This window comes from Lagopus muta, chromosome 18 (assembly GCF_023343835.1).
Source record: "Lagopus muta isolate bLagMut1 chromosome 18, bLagMut1 primary, whole genome shotgun sequence".
Classification (NCBI taxonomy): Eukaryota; Metazoa; Chordata; class Aves; order Galliformes; family Phasianidae; genus Lagopus; species Lagopus muta.
The window spans coordinates 9,085,373-9,105,363 of NC_064450.1; the positions used below are offsets into that span (position 1 = coordinate 9,085,373).

The 19,991-nt window shown below is 44.8% G+C and overlaps 1 protein-coding gene across 1 annotated transcript in view; it reads right to left on the bottom strand.

Annotated features, from left to right (window-relative positions):
* HLF (HLF transcription factor, PAR bZIP family member) overlaps nt 1–18,793 on the bottom strand; it is a 33,926-nt gene extending 15,133 nt beyond the window's left edge. Inside the window, exons 1-2 of the mRNA XM_048965075.1 lie at nt 18,475–18,793; nt 17,187–17,522 (exon numbers count right to left, since the gene is read on the bottom strand). Of these exons, the coding sequence (XP_048821032.1) occupies nt 17,187–17,522; nt 18,475–18,580 (442 nt within the window). The 5' untranslated portion in view covers nt 18,581–18,793. The remainder of the gene's footprint in view (nt 1–17,186; nt 17,523–18,474) is intronic.
* Nucleotides 18,794–19,991: the final 1,198 nt, after the last annotated feature.

Below are 19,991 nucleotides of genomic sequence, written 5' to 3' on the forward strand. Positions count from 1 at the left end.
CAGCTGAGTGAGATTTGCAGTGGCATGGAGAAGCCACGTGAACCAGGTACATTTCCTCCCACCGGCAGGCAATGCCAGACCAGAGAGACAGACAACAGATGCTATCAGCCCCTGGCTGAATGTATCCCTTCCAAAAAAGGGGTCACCGGGCAGAGTTACAGCGGCTTGCAAATCTCCCCTTCTCTTTTGACCTGTTCTGTACACAATACAAATTTGCTCTAGCTGTTCATTGGCTTTTGGTTTTATTTACATTTCTTGTTCACTAAAACAAAGCACGCTCTTTAGGTGGCAAAACTAAATTAAAGCTTTACAGAGAGTTATCTTTATAATCACAATTTAAGAAGCAGAGATGTCAGAATGAGGACAAGTTGTTTTTCCCTAACCTTTTAAGTAAGACTTGATGCATTTTCTTTTCTCTCCAACTTAATTTTAGGACCCTGTAACGAAGCTGGAAAAAAAGAACAGCAAAATTTCAAAACAGCAAAAGCCTGTATTTGGTTTGCACAGGAGCCTTGTTTGCTTTTACATACTAATGTCATTCTCACTAGGCACAGACAAAGAAAGCAAAGGTGGTGTGAATGTCTTCTTCTTGGGTACCAGAACAGGATGACAGAGATCTGACTTCCATTATAAAGTATACGAATGCATCAGTCATCACGTAGTCTGAAAATGGGTCAGAGGAGGAAGAGAATGCAACCAAGGCTTAGGGAAAACTCCAGAACAGGCTGCTGCATACAGACGTTACTGGTGAGGCTGTATTTCTTCGTAGCTGCTGCATATTTCTGTAGCACATCAAATACCCAATTCAATTTTGATCCAACTCACAAGTAATTAGGGTTTTACTTTTTGCAATCACACACAGCCAGGCATTCATAAAAATATCAAATTGTTTGAATGTAAACTTGAAGACAACGAGAATTGGCAAATCACTTAACAGTCCACATTTCATGGGAGCTTTACAAATGTGTCGGCATTTTTTAAATACACATAAGCAAACTGGATTCTGTTTTCTGAAAATTTTCATTAAGAGAATTGTAAGCCAATGGTAACCTTAATTACAGTAAACTTATTTTTAATACAGTATTTTTCTTGCAGCAGCCATAGCTGCAAATTACAGAATTAGTTGCCAATCCAGACGTACCGACCAACTTTCAAACAATGTCTTGGCACCGAAGCATTTCTTTAACAGAGATACTTCTACCCCCTTCAAATATAGTAAATTTTGTACAATTCTCTGCCTGCTAGCAAACAAAGCCCCCTGTGTGCTGCGCTGGGCACTTGGCAACAGCCAAATGAGCAGCTCTGTGCCACACTGATCAAAAGAAGATGCGTTCTGCTCCCACAGGCATGGTGTCACTGCTGTGCAACACTGTTATTTCAGGATTATATGAGAGGGAGGGAAGGGACAACACACTCATCTGTGGCACCTTCAGTCTTGACAATTCTTACAGTTTGCAGTAAGTGTAACACTGCTTTCCTGTTAGCTGACTCCCACAGCTGGATGATCCGGCACCCTTTTAACATGGTGGTTGTATTCTGTACCTGGAATAGCTGCAGTACAGCACAGGCCTTATAGTACTTTGTTGTCTAAACCTTCCCAGAGGATTTTTGGAGGGGTCTCGATCCCACATGTTCTGCTCCTCTGTTCACAGTGGGTCATGCACATGCAAAGCTGCTGTGGGCTCCACCACACAGCACTGCTGAATCTGGGGTCGGCCATGCAGAAGGTACATCTGTGCCCAAGTGAAAAGAGAAACACTGGAGAGTTGGAAGGCACCGCAAGCTGAGGGCAGCAGCGATTCATAGGCTTGGAAAATTATGTGGGCTTTACCTTTTACACTCCTGTTAACTCTGATTTTCATGAAGTAGGTGGTGTTGCTACAGCAACTGTCATATCACATCATTTCTACTGACTCTGTCAGGGAGATCATCTTATTTTATCTTAAATTCAGATATGCAGTTCTTCTTCTATTCTAAAGCCTTCTCTATTTTGGATATAAAAAACAACAGAAAACAGAGTTGCACCATATAAATAATACTTCTAAAATGCAGAAAGCCTGTAAGGTTTTTATTTGTTCTCTCTTTACGTACCCAGAAGGGAAAAAGAAACCAGCACTGATGAGATCTGTGGTGCTCCAGAGGTTTGGAAATAATTCAAGAGCAGGTCTCACAATTAAGGTGCTTCGTGCCTCCTTTAACACATTCTTCCTGCAGAAGCAAACTGCATCCTTGTGCACTACACCAGAAGTAACTAATCCACTCACAGGTGTAAACACCTTGCCTCCTCATGCCGAGGTCCATTTACGTATGTACATTCCACGCCACTCACACCCAGCACTTCCCAGCCACTGCACACAGTATGTGGTTCACCCTGCATACATCAACTGCTTAACCTGTGGCCTGGCAGAAGCGCCTATGGAAGCAGAGGCCTTATTTTTACCCAATGCAGAACACTCTGGGCACGAGGTGGCACCCAGCTCAGTAACACCAGAACTTTGTCCAGCCTCACCTGCCTCCATTTCACTGCCTGGATGAGGTCTCTGGGTACTCAATGCAGTGGGCAGGAGCAGTGCCCTGCAACCCTGGGTAAGGCTACGCACACTGTTAAGACATCAGACAGTCTGCAGGTCTGTCATTCACTCCACAAGCTGCATTTCAGCACGCTGGTACTTGACAACTATTCTTCAGCTCAATTTCCTACCAGAGATGAGTTGTGTGTGATTGGGCTGTGCATGCCTGTGGAGCCTCCTCCCAGCTTTTTCAACTGCTGGGCAACTTCAAACAGATTTGGCAGAGATGTATTATTCTCAAACATGTATTACTAACGAGCTTTTTGAAAACAATGTGAACCAGAGAAATTTGATTTCCTGGAAGAAGGGCTCAATCAGCCAGAGAACCCCCAGAGATGCTGCTGCTTGTGAAGCCAATTCATCAGACGGGCAATAGGAAGGAAGGAGGAGGAATCTTCACCAAATTATTCTTTGTTATAGCAGTCATGAAAGTCACTTAATCCTCCCATTCCCTACTACAATTAAGTATATTTCTTCACCATATTCCACCCACCCATTTACTATTTCCAGCAATCACAAGTAAAATTATTTGTTTGACAACTGCACTGTTACTTGACAATCCCTCTGAACTCATCACAGACACACACAGCACTGCCAGCCATTAAAACTGTCAGGTGCACATTCCATCTTAACGAGCAGTTTAAGAGAAGGTCAGATGTGGACAACCACGCTGTCTGATATCCCCTGAGCATGTATTTAAAATCTCTCTAGAAAGAGCTCCTTTGTATGTTGTGTTATCTCTACCATTTATTATGTAAGCAAGCAATTTAAGTCTTCCAATCAAGACACAGTAGGAGAGTTTGGGAACCCCCAGATTTGTCCTGGCAGTGATGAACACTCATTATTGAGTTTGGGACTGGGAGTGAAAGTGAAGATTTCATTAAAATACAAGACAAAAAGCCAGCTGATAAGTGCTAGGTGGGACTCCAGCTAAGAATGGCAGCGCTCTGGATTTGTACAGGAAACTGCATGTCTCTGCATGAGGGACATACGCTGACACAGCTCAGTCCTTGCAGGATCAGAGACCCCTTTCCTAACCCTCTTCTGGCTCTCCTTGCTATTATTTCAGCGTTATGAATGTCCACAACATCTGAAGTCTGGAGAAGAATGGGTTAAACTCTGCAAAGAGGAAAAAAAAAAACAACAGGAGAAATACCTTTCCTCTTTCTGCTTAACTGGCTAATTGGTGAGCAGGAACCTGCTTGATGAGTTTCAGCAGCTCCTAGAGATCAGGCAAGGCTGCTTCTGAGCAGGCTAAAGCTGCTGCTGTATAAACAGCTTTAAGCTGACCGACAAGGCACCCCTGGCTAAGGCTGCTTTTTCACAACTAAGATTTTCAGAAGGCAATGAAGCAGTTTGCACCCTGAGGACCCAATCAAGCCCAGTAAGAGCACAGAACTGAACTACGTTAAGCAAGATATTCTATGGACATAAAACTATCTTACGGACAGAATTAACAGATGATTTCAAAAATGTTCAGGAAAATGAATAAAGACTAAATAAAATGGAGAGAGCAAAAAACCAAGATTCTAACAAATAACAGTTCCAGGAGCTAAGAAAATTCCAGTCCTAAAGGTTCATATGACAAACTAAAGAGCTTCACTGGATCTGTACAATCCCCTGAGCTTAATACTCAACACATTTATGTATAATGCAAAGATTCTACTCAAGTAATTAGTGTTTTTGAGTCCAGCTGTCTAAAGAGAAAGTACAAGAGGGTTGATTTTCACACAGGGATTTAAACTGTCCTATATAAGATGTGTAGCTATGTACATAGCATTAAAAAAGAAATAGAGAAACCCTAGTAATATCTTGCTTTAAGTTCAGAACTCCATTAAGTCTTGAATATGCTATCACCCAAGCAGCATCTATAGCAATCAGAGCAAAATACTGGGAAAGATTCACTTAGCACCCTCTGTATTGTCATCTTGACTCCTGTTTATTCATCCTGATGTTTCAATTAACTGAACACTGACACTGATAAATGGCTATTTACACGAGCTGGGTTCTGACCCCACGAAGCAATCTCCCCTGCCTGGAGTGCTGCAGGCCAACAGCAGCTGAGCCTCATGTCCGGGGTCCTTCCTGCCAGCTCTTCTCTCTCAGGATGCAGGAGGCCCTGTGAGAAGACATCTGTAAATAGATGTTTCATAGAACAACGCACAGATCTGGGGAAACGCACGTAAGTTTTTGCTTGTGTGCATCTGCTCACAGTAACTGCAAAACCAGACTCACAGTCTGAGTTCTGCCTACACGAAACAAACCAACTGAAAACCCACACCTTCAAGAGATGTCCCTTTGTAAAGCTGGGACTGCTCCTCCAACGCTGCTGCTGGTGATGCTGTTTGCACCCCTTTCCTAAGCCTTATGTTTTTGTACCATTTTTTCATTCAACAGTGCCATCAGAAATACTGGGGTTTCAAACCCAGAGCCAACTTCCCTAAACGTGCTGTATTTTGAAAAGCCCATTTTTGTTTCAGAGAAATAAATGAGTTTGCATCACAAAACCTTTATATCCCCCAAACCTGGAGCCTTCCATACTGTTAAAAAAATCAAATCCAGCTTTATTTTCCTTCCAGAGCCAGGCTGCATGCAAACAGAATCAGAGAAAGGCAAGCTTGGGGTGGAGAACAGAACTGAAGTACGACATCCAGAGCAGGATACTTGTTCTTCTAAAAGCACACTCCTATTTCCAAGATCTTTGCTAATCTTTTCACTTTAAAACCACCCTCTTCCCCCAAAACATAGTTTTAAAGATTACAAAGACACACAAGGACAGACTTTATTATTTTAACAATTAGCTATTTTCAGAGCTCCAGCAAAGCTGCTTCCTTCCATAGCTGGACTCCAATCAAACCCTAGTGAAGCTTTTGATCTTGGAAAGAGTAACAACACAGCTCTGTTATCGGCACACGGGGGGCAAAGAGGAGGACATCCAGAATTTTTCAATAAAAGAAAGTTAATTGCTTTGACTTGTATTTACCAAAGGTCACGACTACAAGTTTGAGTGCACGTACATAACGGTGCACACTGAGAAATGGTGCACAGAGCAGCCAAAGTGAGCGCTGGGATTATACTACTTGTGCATGAAAAAAAAAATAGAAAAAAGAAAAAGGCAGCAAAACAATGCTAGATTACTATCCAAATATACCCCAGTGGATGTCCTGCCAAACAGCAAATATGTGGCTGTAAGCTCCAAAGTGAAATAAAAGCTTGGCCAGGAGCCCAGAGCTTCACTGTATTTTGCTCAGCTAGCCATAGTCTGGCAGAACAGAGTGAACACATTCTCAGCCACGTGATGAAGAAGCCAGTCAGGCCAAGCTGATTTCCTTGTGTTGGGTAAATGTGATCTTCAGACTGTACAGTACACACCAGCAGCTTTGGGAAAACGTGAGAAAGTGGGAAACAACAAGCCATGGGCTATAAACTGAAGGGCAGCAGAAGAATCACTCAAGGATTTGCTTCAACACGTGTCTGCAGAGCTGCCCTTGATGCAGGCGTTAACTGGGCTCCCAGGGCACAGCACATCCTGCAGAGATGCTGAGCACTGTGCATGCACACGGGCTGCATGGGAGATAAATATCACCAGCTTCTTGGGCATGTAGCCCCTGAAAGGAGCTGACTGTGAAGAAAACAGTAAATTTTTCATGGTAAAGGATTATGAGAGCTTCTCGTGAGAGCTCACAAGAGTGAAGTCTTGAACAACTTCAAATCCCATATTCAGGAGAGTCAGAGGTACTTAGGCCTCTCAGTAAAGGAAAGCTGTGCGTGTGATGGTAGGACATAACCCAAAGGCTCAGATTTTGCTGACAGTACTTAAACAGCTACCAGGGAATAGCACTGACCATAAAGGAACATTCATGAAATAGAGATAAAATTTGGCCAAGGGAATCAAACCCCAAACCATACAGGGTATAATGGGCTAAGAGTTCTCCCGGTGATAAGCTAGTGTATTTTGATAGTAGTGATAATAATGTTTTCAAATAACTGACTCTGGAAGAGATCAACAGCATCCCTGGCCAGCATCAGGGGTGCATGTGACTCCTGAGAGCACGTAGCATGTGGAAGCAGAAAGAAAAGCCTCCGTGCACAAGACCTCAGAAGTTCATCCCTGCTGCAGATAACAGCAGCTCAGATGAAGCACTCGTGAGGGTACATAAGAAAAGTGAGATTTGTTTACTTTCTAACAGAAATAAATTGATAACCTAAACACGTGCAGCAGCTGCTGAAATCAGAGATGCCACAAGTTGACAATTATACCTCCAGCTCCTTCCCTCTACTTGGCTAATGATTTCTTTTCACATGTTCAAAACAGCTTCGCTTCTAAAGACTACCAGGACGTTCAACAGTGACTTCAACCATGTTGAAGCAGATAAGAAAAGCGTTGCCTAAATCTGGCACTAAGTCCAGTTGCACGGAGATCAGCTGCCCTGCAGCAGCCATGTGATTTTGGATGGATGGATGTCATGTCTCTGAACGCTGGCCTCTGATTTTCTCACTGTTGAAGCAGCAGCTAAGCTAAGGTGTTTCACGGACACCCAAACCACAGCTGTCCAACACCTGTAACTAACTGCAGGCCGGTGGTTCAACCTTCTTAAAAGGTGGGTACGTGGGGTAACTTGAAACATGTTGCACTCATTGCTAATTCCCCCAATTAGGGATACAGCTAAGTCATGCAGGTGTTCAGGTCAATCTTCGGTTCCCGTTTACTCAATTTGTACTACTATTAACAAATGACTCAACCACCATAAGGAACAGCCTAATACCACCTCAGGAAAACCTACATCAGCACACGCCATTTTTTCCCCTATGTGAATTAGAGTAAGGCATTGTAACAGTGCAGTTAAGTGACATGGCAAAAACTTTGGGCTCTGACTTCAATCCATATTTTATATTTATGCTCTTCTCTCCAAAGAAAACAGACTGGACTACAGGGGGGAATTAATCTCTCCTTTTTCATTGCACTCCTGCTGACACAAAGGGCAGGCCCTTATGCAGTGGGAGCCACCCACCAGCCTCTGTGACCTGCAGCCCTGAGGAAGGCTGGAAATGGGGGAGTAGGAATGAAACGAAGGTATCCTAAGGTATCCTCAGCTTCACCCCTCAAAGTCCTCTCCTTCCCAGTCTCCAAAGTGATGCTCACCAGCTGACTGGGCTCCAACTCTGATCACCCATCCTTAGCTATCTGCTCACTGCCTGAGCTGGAAGCCATCCATCACCCCACCCTTCAACCTGTGGTAAACAAAGGGAACTGGGCTCCTCCGTGGGGATAGCTCAGCACAGAAAATGGATACAGCAAATTAAATTATCTCACAAAGTAAGGAAGACAAGAAAATAATTGAGCAAATACACACAGCTGTGAAAATTTTACTTAATGCATCCAAAACAATGAAAACAACTGAGCAGGAAGCTAAGTGCTTGCAGTTATTTCAGATCTGTATCTGAATTTTTACTCATCCAAAGCTAAGCTCAAGGCAACGTCTTTGACTTACACTACTGAGATATGTTACCATTTCTTTTTATTTTAAGCTTTAACTTAATCTGGAGAAAGCAAGATGAAACGATTTAGTGTCTTTTTCATGCAGCTTTAAAAAAGAATTATTTTAAAAGTCACTTCATACAGCATGTACCACTTTGTGATGCCAGTGCCAGACAAAATGGAGTTTCAGGACTTAGATAAGCACTACCATGCCAAAAAGGGACTGAACCATCCCGATGCTGGGCTGGAAGCAGAGAGCTGAACTCTGTTCTAACAGATGTCTGAATGCCCCAGCAAGTGTGTGCACTCAGGGTAGAGGGAACAGGGTGCTAAGGGAGCAGGAGAGTCCACCCAGCAGTGCTGTATTATACTGCAAGCATGTTGTGTCATTACAGCTTTATCCCGACACACCCATATTTACAGCACACAATGTACTGTACAATTCACAATGCCAAGAAACTCAACATATCTAATCTGGCAGAAAAACAAAGTCATATCAGGTTAATCCAATTCTTACATTGCACAACTTTGAAAAGCCAATAGGAAAACAAGTCTTCCCCTCGCTCCCGCTCCCCCTTTCCTCCTTGAGCACACATACCCTGCCACGACCTACTTTTCTCTTTGATCCCTGAACATCTTTAGCCCACTCTCACCATCCCATGTTTCTCACTCACTCCTAACCCACCTCTGCCTCCAACTCTGCTGGAAAGTTACACTGATAAGCACAAGCCATAGAAGGGAACTTTGTGCAGAAACACGCTGCAAAGAATGAATGGCAAGACACACAGACAGGGTCACTTGGACATCTGCCCACATGTGATACTGCAATAACTGCAACGAGATAACAGGCCTCAAATTTAAACCTGGCTGACCGCAAGGGAGCTTCAAGCTGGGCAGTGGAGCTGGGGTGCATAGGATATAGCAAGGTTGCACAAAGGTTCAGGTTTTAGGTAAAGTTGTTCAACCTTAGAGAGGATCAAGATCATTTCATTACCTGCTTTAGTGCTCTCAGGGTTCTGTCCACAAACCCAATGGCTGGTTTTCTAATTTCTATTGTTAAATGAAACCTTAGAGTCATGTAACGGCAAGACTCAAGGAGATGAGGATTTTAAAGGAAGAATAATGGTGGAAAGACATTTGGGACAACTGCACCCCTTCCCAGTAAATAAAACCCAGCTTCTTGCAGATTGGTTTCTCAAAGTGAATCAACACCTCATGGTATCCATAAAGGTGTCAGCTCTCACAGAAGAATTTCAAGCACATCAAGCTCTTTAAAGGTCTTATGTAAATTCTCTGATACAGAAAATGCACATTTACATCCCCACAGCTCCCCTGCTCACTAACATATTCCTATCCTATCCAGACATCTAATTCCAAGAAATTTTAGCAATGTAATTATTCTTTGCAAATTCCCACTCTCTTGCCACATTTGGTTAAAAACAGACAATTACTCAAGAACTATGACCAGGAACATGCAAGAGGCCATGCACACCTGGGATGAATGGATAAGGTTCACTTTCACAGCAGAATAGGCAAAAATAAGAAACCCTATCCATCTTTGGCTGTAAGCAACAGAGCTGCAAGATTTACATACATAAAATGACCGACTGTCCCACACTGTAATGAGGCCACAGCTGCAGGGATTGCAGACGTCAGTAACATCTGCATCTCCACTATGCAGCACAAAAGGGAACAGTGGTATGTCTGATTGCTGCAGGGTCCTTCAAATTAAGTCAGTTTAACCCTCTCCGTTTTAATGAGGAACAGGATTTACTCTCAAGTGCCTGGTTTTCACTTACTAAGCTTTAGAAGCTAAGCACCCAGCTGTTTTTGAAACAGACTCCTTGCTGAAGACTTGCTTCCAAATCTTGCAACGGTGACTTTGTGAAAGTGCCTGAACTGTTTGAAATCACCTCCTTCATTTCAGTGCAGTCCCTCTCACGCAGAGCCTGCTCCATATTCTGCAGCCTTGTGTAAAGCAGGCTTCCACAAGAAGGTTTAGTACTACTGTTTCATTAACTTGTGTTTAAGCACTGGATGCCCCAGAAAACAGAACTCTGCAGAAGTATTCTGCATTTAGAAGTTTCACATTATTATTCTTTCAGTTTACCAAAATGCAACCTACAGTTTCTTTCCTTGTCTCCTTAGAATCTCAAGTTATAAGCAGTTACAGTTAGACCACTTTTAATTTGTTCTCCTTTACCACAATTACTGCACTTAGCAGGTCACCTCTAACATGTCCGCATACAAGGACTAAGAGAGTGGGGAACCTTGCAAGCATTTCAAAAACAAAACTAAGGTCCAATCACTGCCACCCAAAGTAATGGATCTTGCTATGGATGGAAAGCCCTGTTCATTCATTTATTACATTCAGGAGTACCAACCAGCTCTGTAATGAATTACTTAATCTTTGACCTATTGTCCACTGCCACGTTCCAGAACAAAGAATTTATAGCAAGCTGAGTTCCCTAAGGCTAATTGGAAGAACTTTTCTAAACCATTCTTCATCCTTCACCAATCTCTGCCAAAAAGTGCCCTTTTGCCTCTCTGCTTATACACCTGAATAGCTAACACTTCACTGCAGATGAGCTACAGCTGTAGGTCTCTCTGGCATCTGTTGTAGTACCTGCCTGCTAATGCACTGATCTATAGGTACCTGTGCAGTGATAACCCAGATTTGTGCTTCACTTAATGACTACCTGAGTTTCTAGGATCCTCATGCAATCTGGATTTTTTTCCTTCCTCCTGCCTGGGTCCACGCACCAGAACATAAGCATATGAGCAGAGTATCAGAATTCTCAATGTCTGTTTTAATTAAACAGCAAATAATATGAACAAGAGAATGCTAGCAATAAGATAAAGAGCAAAAGCTGCTTCTCTCAAAATCAAACAGAGAACCTTTAAACCAATGGGTGCCACATCACAGAAGCTAAGCAAGTGAAAGCCTAGGCCAACTTCAGCCCTGGCAAGATTCAATTCAACCAGAGAACAGAATGTAGAACCGCAGCCATACAACACCTTCATGCGTGTCAGAAAATGTGAGAAGTTGAACAGTAACTAGTATTCCTATCAAACATGATGGATGGCACCTCAGCTGCACAAAGCTGCCCAGCTCCAGCCCAAGCAGAAAAAAACCACAATGAAACACTGCAGCACCCACATTATGTCTGAAGCTCCCAGGACCAAGTTCAACTTTCCAACAGAAAGCTTCCTTAATGCTATTTGCTAGTTTCTTCAACACTGTTAGCTCATGGGGAAAAAAAAAAAAAAAAAAAAAAAAAAAAAAGCCATAAAAGCTGCAGAATCTGTTCATCATGTATTTATTTTGACACTGATGTGCATCTCAATGTTTGTTTTCCATACTTAATCTTCATGTATAACTTGCTCCACTAGTTACTATTGTATTTGAGGTTTAAGTAAATGTTTATTTCCCCCCCATTTACTTCACATGGAATAGATCAAACCACAGCCTCTTCCTTAATATAAAACTTAGTTGAAATACACTTTCCTGACTCTCAGCATCTTTTGTGGAATTCAGACAAAGTATTGCAATATTTTATGAAAGTGAGCCTTCAAGAAAGCAAGCTAACAATTACGTTAGCATGTAAAGCAAGATGCCAAGCTTCTGATTTCATAACACTCTAAAGTACTCTTTACTGATGACAAATATGTCCTTTCAGTCTGAGAAAACTCCATGGGTACACTGAAACCAGCTACCCCCCTCCTCCCAGAGGAAAAAAATGCACAAAGATAAATGACAGGAGAATGGATGGTGACATTCTGCTGCTCCACCTAGGAGCTGATGAGGGACGGCAATCAACAAATCACTAATTGTATGAGGAGTAAAGCACTCATCACTGAGATTAATTGGCAGAATCTGGTCACAGTTAGCTCCCACCATTGCCAATCTCTCACATAAGCACGGAGGGATTGCAGCAACTTAATAAGTACCCCAATAGTTTCATCTAATCAGATAATATCAATGTCTTCTTCATATACATCTCCTGATGACGTCTTGTCTCTTTTAAGTACAAGAAACTGTTCTGTGAAGGACTATAGGGTGTGCTCTCTTCTTCAAAACCAACTCTCTGCACTAGGCAACCTTTCTAGGATGGGAAGCAGGCCTACAAGAAACAACAGTACTGCAATAAGTTTGACTCCCAGGCATCCTTCAAATACCTTCCTCAGGGGAAAAAGCACCCACTGGCCCCTCAGTGTATCCTGTTCCTAGTCTGAGTTACCCCTGGCTCACATAAGTGGCTCTGTTGGTGCAGAAAGTGCTGATCCACACAAGAAACTTAGAGGCAGGCCAGGTATTTTCTAAAAAAGCAGTAAAAAACCCAAGGTCTTTCTTGCTGTTTACTGTTTGAACTCCTAAGAAACTTCAAGTTCTTTCATGTAGCTGAGCAATTATTTAACCAATAATCAAATTTTGGCAGCAAATATTAAAATTAGATCTCCTGACAGAGACTCAGTGTTCTTGCTTCTAGCATTAACAAGGCTTGTTCGTTCAGCACTTTTTCCCCTGTTATCATATGACAGGCTATTTTTAATATTTGCCAGAATATATTTTGCATCTTCCTTTGATCCGGAAAGCAGTTTGTGAGGCTCGCCTGCACGCTGCACCCTCCTTGCTGCTGCAGTCCACAGAGCCGCGCTTTTCCGCCCGGCTGCGGTTTCGGTAGCGGCAGGAGCACACAGCCACGCACACATGCCTGCTGCTCCAACAAAAGCTGTGCTGAACAGGCTGCACAGGGGACTGCCACGTGCCTGAGCACATGGTCACGCAGGCAGCAGCCATTCAGAGCCTCACGTGAGAGGCAATGTGAAGAGCAGCTCTGGTACCAGCCTGCCTGGCCGGTCATTCCCATGTTATCACGTGGGATGGCAAGGGTCAGGAAATTCCCAGCACTTCTCGGTGCCGGAGGTGGAATCCTTTGCTTCTGAAAAAGGGGGGCTCAGGTTTTGACTCATGTAACACCTGCTTGTAAACAAAGTTTAAAGGTTCAGAGAGAATTCCTCATCCAAGCCGTCTGCTGGAAGCACTGCCCTCCGCGCTGCAGAGGCCGGCTAGAAGGGGAGGTCACGTTAAGAAACACATGGGAAGGAGGACTACAATGCAGGGAGTGCTGCACACACACCCTTCTGTGGGCTGCCCCCTCACCAGGGCATTCCCAGCATGCAGCTGGAGGCAGCAGAGGCAGCCATCCCCAGCCAGAGGGTACGCCCAGCTCAAAGGGGAGTGAAGAGAACACCAAAACCCACCCAGTCCTGCCCACTGTCAATCATTACAACTCTGTATCTATGCAACGAGCGAAAAGTAATGGATAACGTGCTCTAGATGACATCTCCCCACGGACCACATACAATATGGCATTGAATTAAAATCTTACAGGAGGGGAGTTGGGAGAGCACAATTCAAATAGAAATGGTTTTCAGCTTTCTGATCAGTGCACTCCTGACTCTCCACTTATTTTGTTACTGAAAGCAACAATTCACAGATGACATATATCTGCAACAGATTACAAAGCTTGTTTTTCTATTTTTTTTTCCCTTTATCTTCAGGGTATCCTGCTCAAGTAGGACCAGGGCATCCAGCAATCCAAGCATCACAGAGCAAAAACCACCCTTGTGGAAATGCAATGACAGGGAGGGCTTTGTACGCTTTCCAAGGCCCTGTCTGCCACAGGGAGCTGGGCTGTAATAATGCATGGGACGTCAGTGTGCTTGTACCTTCTGTGACACAGCCCCATATCCAAAGCTTTGGTGGCAAGCAAACTTGACATCTAAATCTCAAAGTATTTTCTAAGTAGAGCAGCCCTACAACTTACCCAATGTTTCCAAAGCCAAACCCTTTACATTGCTCCCCAGTTCAGCCAAGTAAAGGCAACACGGAGAGAACAGGCAGATAAAAGCAACCACTGACCAATTAACTGCAAAATCTGATCCTCCTTTTATGTACAAACAGCTGAGCACTCCCAGTTTCCTTAAGGGACTGCACAGTTAAGTGGAGGGACACTCAATAAAGCTATCTTTATCAAGCACTCTTTTTCTGAAGGAGCTTAGTTTTCTACCAACTAATCAGCACTCAGTACAGGAAAAACATATGTTTTAAAGGATGATGGTTTGTAATACTAAAATAAATCACAATACTGCTTATTAATAAAAGATACTGTGAACAAGAGATGCATTTTATTCCAATCCTACAAAAAACACTATCCTGCATCCCTCCTATTCAAAAGCAAACCAGTTTTTCCTACACTGAGATTCCCAAAACAGGATTTGATGGCAACGTAGGTGTTTACTTTAACCTTTACTATAATTCATAAAAAACTGGTGAGACAGTACATTTCTCTAACAATCAGACAACCCAAGAAGTTGGAAGTAAAAACGTCTGTTCTATTTATAAGGAATTTGTTGTTCCATTTTAGTTTCTTTGCTTGTTTTCCTCTCTCCCTGAGGGTTCTGTAATGTCACGTTTACAGACACAGCCCAGCTCTGGTGGGCCCAAGCACACTTCTCACTGAAAGCCAGGGCAAATTCCCAGATCTCTTCCACAGATACTATGCAATGCATATCAGCAGAAGCCAGTGATGCCACTCAGATAAGCCGTCTATTTCAACACACACACAAAATTAAACCTTAAGCCAGTTTTCTGCAGATCTCTATGTCTGAGATACACCATACAGACACATAAACCACATCTGGTGTTCCAGACTCCCAAACACAGCCTCCACATACACACTGTGTGCACAGTAAGATTTGTAGCCAGCTGCATGCGATATGCTGATGCTAACTGCCCCGGTGTCGTGTAAAGCAGGGATGTGAGAAGCACAGCATTTGATCCTCCTTCAGCCCCAGCTCACACAGGCTTACATTATAATATTAATTAAAACAAAACCCAAAGTACAAAATTGCTTAAGAAATGAAGAAAACTGAATTTTTTAGGTGATAGCAAGTAATGCCATGAGAAATTAATTTTATTGAAACTATTTTAGACTCTGTTGGTGCTTTCTTTCCAGTAGTACAAATTAAAACAGCTATGCACAGGGAAACAGTAGTTGACATCAATTAAAAAAGAAACCTCGATTCATGTAAGTTTATAAAAATAGTTTTTAAAAGTCCTATAGGACTTTCTTTAACCAAGAAGTTCCAGTGCAATGATTTTGACATTTACATTCAGAAAAACTTTCATATGTCAAAGCAGCAAATTTACCCCGGCACTTTCATGACAACCTTAAATGGACACTTTTATTTTACTGATTTTTTTTAATAAATACTATCTTACCTTAAAGCAGATTATTGATTGGACTTTCTCCATGACAACACAAAAATATTCCAACAACTGGACAACTAACAACACTACGGTTGTCACAGTACCTATCCGCAATTGGGGAAAAAATGTTATTGCTAAGAAAATGAATGAGCTTACCCTTAAAAAAAAAAAAAACCAAAAAACAACTTTAATAAAAAAAACCTGTATTACTCTTAAGACAACATGGCATGGGGAAAAAAATACCTTCAAGTTCAGAAGCTTTCTCCTGCCCCAAGAGACCTGACTTCTTTTACACCAATAAACGAGCACACAGTTTCTAGTGAGAGAAGTTAGTAACCCCAAGCTGCAAACAGCTCAGGGAAAAATCCGAAAATCAATGAGATGAAAATAAGCCGTGCAGGCAGCTGATCACAAATAAATTCTGACAGGTGATCATTAAAAGCCTGGCCCATAACTAGGCTCCCCTGAGAAGAACAAGGACAGACTGTCTGCTTTTAATGCACAAGTGACAGAAAATGGGGTAGCATACCCGCACTATTTTTAAAGACTCGCTTGGGAGAAGCAAGATTTTGTTTTATATTCCACTCCTGCCAACTCCAGATATATTTTAACATTGGACGCGCTCACAAGTTACTGGTTAACTAAGAAATGCCTTGAAACTGAAAGACAGAAATGAAGTAAGATCCACATACAGTGAGCAAACAAAATCCATGACCCAACACGCACACGACTTAGGGCCAAAGGCTCTGCTGACAGGTTTGGGGTGCACTGGGGGTGCTCTACTTCTTTTTAATGAAAAAGGTACGTTGTAGACTTTTAAGACTTTTCTACTTCATCCTGTTTTACAACTGTTGTCCTTCTATTTATTTATTTTGCCTCCTTATCAGATGACTCTGACAATGACTTCGCACGCTGAGCGTGGCAAGCGATCAAGCGGAGTGGAGAGGAGCGGTTTCCTGCTCCCACGAGCACGCTTTGCTCCAGCAAGCCTTGTGAGAGCAGAAGGGCACAATAAGCCAGCCTTGGACTTCTTTTTCGGGGGGAAAAAAAAAAAAAAGCAAAGCTCCATGTTTTCCAAACTTTAAAGTTGACACTATTCTGCAGGCCATGATCTCAGCCTTGCTGGTATCAAGCCAGAGCAGTTACTCTAGATGTGCACTGGTGTCTCTATAAAGGGACTGTTTGAAGCATTAATAAACAGATAGAAGAGTTTCACTGACACCAAGCAGGTTTGAAACCTGTTAGGATCAGAAATTGGCTCCCTGTCAATTTCTTTTTTGCCTCCAACTAAAAGTAACCATAGGTGTAACACATTAACTCTGGACAGAGCTGCACTCAGCCTATGCTACTTTAAGAAAGGTTACAATGCAATTACAAGATTTAGTTTGTTGCACCAGCTATGGCAAATTTTGCTATGCTCAATAAGAAATAAGATCACAGCCAAAGCTCAGAACAGGAAGCATGGTCCAAGGATTATCTTAAAAAATAATTACCAAGGCTACAACTCAAATACGGGTAAGAAAAATAATGGTCCTTCTCCCTGTTCATTTCACATCATGGCACACACACGTTACTATTTTGTTCATGTGTTTTTCATCTGCTATTAGCAGGCTACCAAAGAAGAAAAGACAACAGGAAAGTTCTCTTGGAATTCTTGCAGCTTCCTGACATAAGTTAAGCAAAAATCCCTACGGAGCAGCTTAACAATACCTAGAGCTACTTTCCTTTTCTGAATACAAATGCCACGAATCACATCAGCCCTCTCTAAACTGCCTGTCAAGCATACAGTGCGAAGCAGTGATGTACAGCGGGGAGGGAGGCTCACACCACAATCCAGAGGAAGCTCTGAGGGCTGATTTACCTGGTCTGACCGGGCTCTGCATGCAGTTCTGCGACACCATGCCTGGGTGGACTGAAGTAGAAGCCCTGCTGCTGAGGTCCATGACAGAAGGGGATGCTGAGGTAGCTTGCTGCAGACCTGGCTGGTGTGGGCTATGCTCGTGCTGGTTTGGGCTGGGTGGAATGCCATTTTCTGAGAGGAACTCTTCCAGGTCCATGTATTCCAACTGGAAAGTGTCTCCATCGTATGGCAGCGTCTTGTCCCATAATGTCGGGCCCAAGAAAGCAGACTGAGGGACTGTGGTACTGGTGCTGTCATCCTCTAACTTCTTCTCTTTGTCTTTTTCTTTACCGAATGCTTAAACAAAACAGATAACAATGATGTAAGAGCTGAGTAATTAAAATATTACCACTCTTTATTTCTTACAGCTGAAGTTGCAGGGGAAATGAGTATTAGCTTTATAAAATCAGTTCCCTTGATTCACTCTGTTAAGTGCAGCATGGAAGGGTCGTGACAACCGAGCATCTTTACTGGATGTAGCCACGCTTGTTTTTTTCTGCTCCTTTTAGTTAAGGATCCCAATGCATGCTTGGATTTGAAGCCAGCATGTGAGTAACAGCAAGCTGGGAGATACTGCTGTATCCTGCTGGAAAGGAACGGTCTTGACCTAAACCTGAAGGGGTTGTTATAAGGTCTCATTTAAAAAATTAAGGTCCCACTCTTGCAGTCCTTGAATTTGATAACTGTTTTGCTTGCTTTAAGGTGGCCTCATACTCAGCAGCAAATTACAAAATATATCATTTGAAGAAATAACACTACTAATGCTTTAAAGTTTCTAACTCAGAGCAGCAAAGTCTAACTGGCCTTATGTTGATGTTCAAGGGTAGAACCAAAGCAAAAAAAAAAAAAAAAAAAAAAAAAAAAAAAAGCAAAAACTTCAAGCGATGTTTCCTACCCGTCCCTACAACGAAGAGCTGTAGGGAAACACCCCATTTCCCTCAGACATTTGGAAGACCCCGAAAGGACGCGGCCAGCAGCGCCGTGCCCGCACCGCACGGCCCGCGGCTCTGCGGGACCTCCGGCTCCTCACGGCTCTCTGCTCCCGCGGTGCTGAGAGGCTCGCAGCTCTCCGCAGCGGCGGACGAGCGCTGGGTTGGGGCGGCAGCGTCCGGCGCCGCACCGAAGCCGTCCCGGTACCGAACCGCGCGGGGACGGCAGCGGCGCCGAGCCGCCATTTCGGGGCGCGCTGCGAGGGGCGCGGAGGGGCGGCGGGGGGAGCGCGGGACCGCGGCGGCCCGGGGGGCCTCACCGTCTTCGTGAGCGAGCGGCAGCTTGAGTGGGTTTTCCAGCAGGGATTTCAGCACCCCGTAGGTGGGAGGTAGGAAGGTGGGGTTCAGCGGGAGCGGCCGCGACATGGTGGGCTTTCCCTCGGGGCGAGCTGCGCGGCAGCGGCTCCTTCAGCCTTCCTCCGGCGGTGCCGCGGCAAAACGGGAGTTGCGGGGCCGGGCCGAGGGACGGCTGCAGGCCGCCGGGCAGAGGGAGCGAGAGAAGCGCCTCCGCCGCGCAGCTCCTCCGGCACCGCCGCTCCCGCTGTGCGCCGCGCGCCCCGGCCGCGCGCCCATGTGCAGGCGCTGCCGCTGCTGACGTCACGAACGGCGCGGCCCCGCCATTGGCGGGGGGGGGTTGAGGCGGGCGGCCCCGACCCTCGGCCCCGCCCCGGGGCGGTGTCGCCACAGCCGCGCCCCCTCAGCGGCACGCGCGGTGGCCGTTGCCCGCGGTGCGGCGGGGCAGGGCGGGGCGGCGGGTGCTGCCCATGCGTCGCTCTCTTCGCGCTGCCCCGGGCCCGGCGCCGTTTCCATGGTAACCGGGAGGCAGCGCGCTGCGCGTGATCGCGTGGCCCCGCGGGAGCCCTCGGCCGTGCCCGAGATGATGCGGGTCCCTCCGGCCGGGCCGGGCGTGCCGCTGGGAGAGCGGCGGGGCAGCGTGTGAGCGGGCCGGGGAGCTGCCGGGTACGGACCGCTGAGGGCCAAACTGCTGTCATTGGAAAGATTGAATTGCAAAAGTACGGAGGGAACGACGTAGAGGAGCGGTGCTCGTGGTGTTATGGCACGGAGTGCTTCTTCTGCACGGTGTAAAGATAGAATAAACAGTGAGGCATCGGTGGAGTGACAAAGGATCGCTGTGCCAGCGCTGTGGGAATGGCGCGGCGGTGACCAGCAGGCTATAAGGACAGAGCGGAACTGCTTCTGTGGCTGTTGACATAATTGGCATTTTCTACAAAAATGTACTAAAAAAAAACTCCACCAAGTTGTTTTTTAGGTACCAGGGGACCTGAATGCACCAGCCCTGTCATCAGATGGGTTCTGCAGAGCCTATTTGTGACCGAGGTATGAGGGCTGCTCCAAAAGTAGTGCCTCCTGTTTCGTCACGTTGGCCCATGATGTCAGAGGCAGATGCTGGCATGGCAGCAGAGGTTGAACCTTCCCACCAACATCTCGCTCCAGTTTGTTCTGATGGCAGCAGATGGGAGGTCTGACAAAACGGTGTCTGACATGGGAGTACAAATGGAGCAAAGAAGTGGAACTGAATTCCTCCATGCTCAAAAAATCGCACCCACTGATGTTCATCAATGGCTGCTGAATGTTGATGAAGGCCAAGCAGTGGATGTGAGCACAGGGAGGGGCGGTGCTGCGTCCCAGCAGTGGGGCAAAGGGTCACCTCCTTGTGCAGGTCCTTATGAGCGCAGCATGCAGCTCTTGTTCATCGCTGGCAAAATTCACAACTAATGTTGGCGACCGTGATGAAACGCAGTGTTTCTTGAAGTTG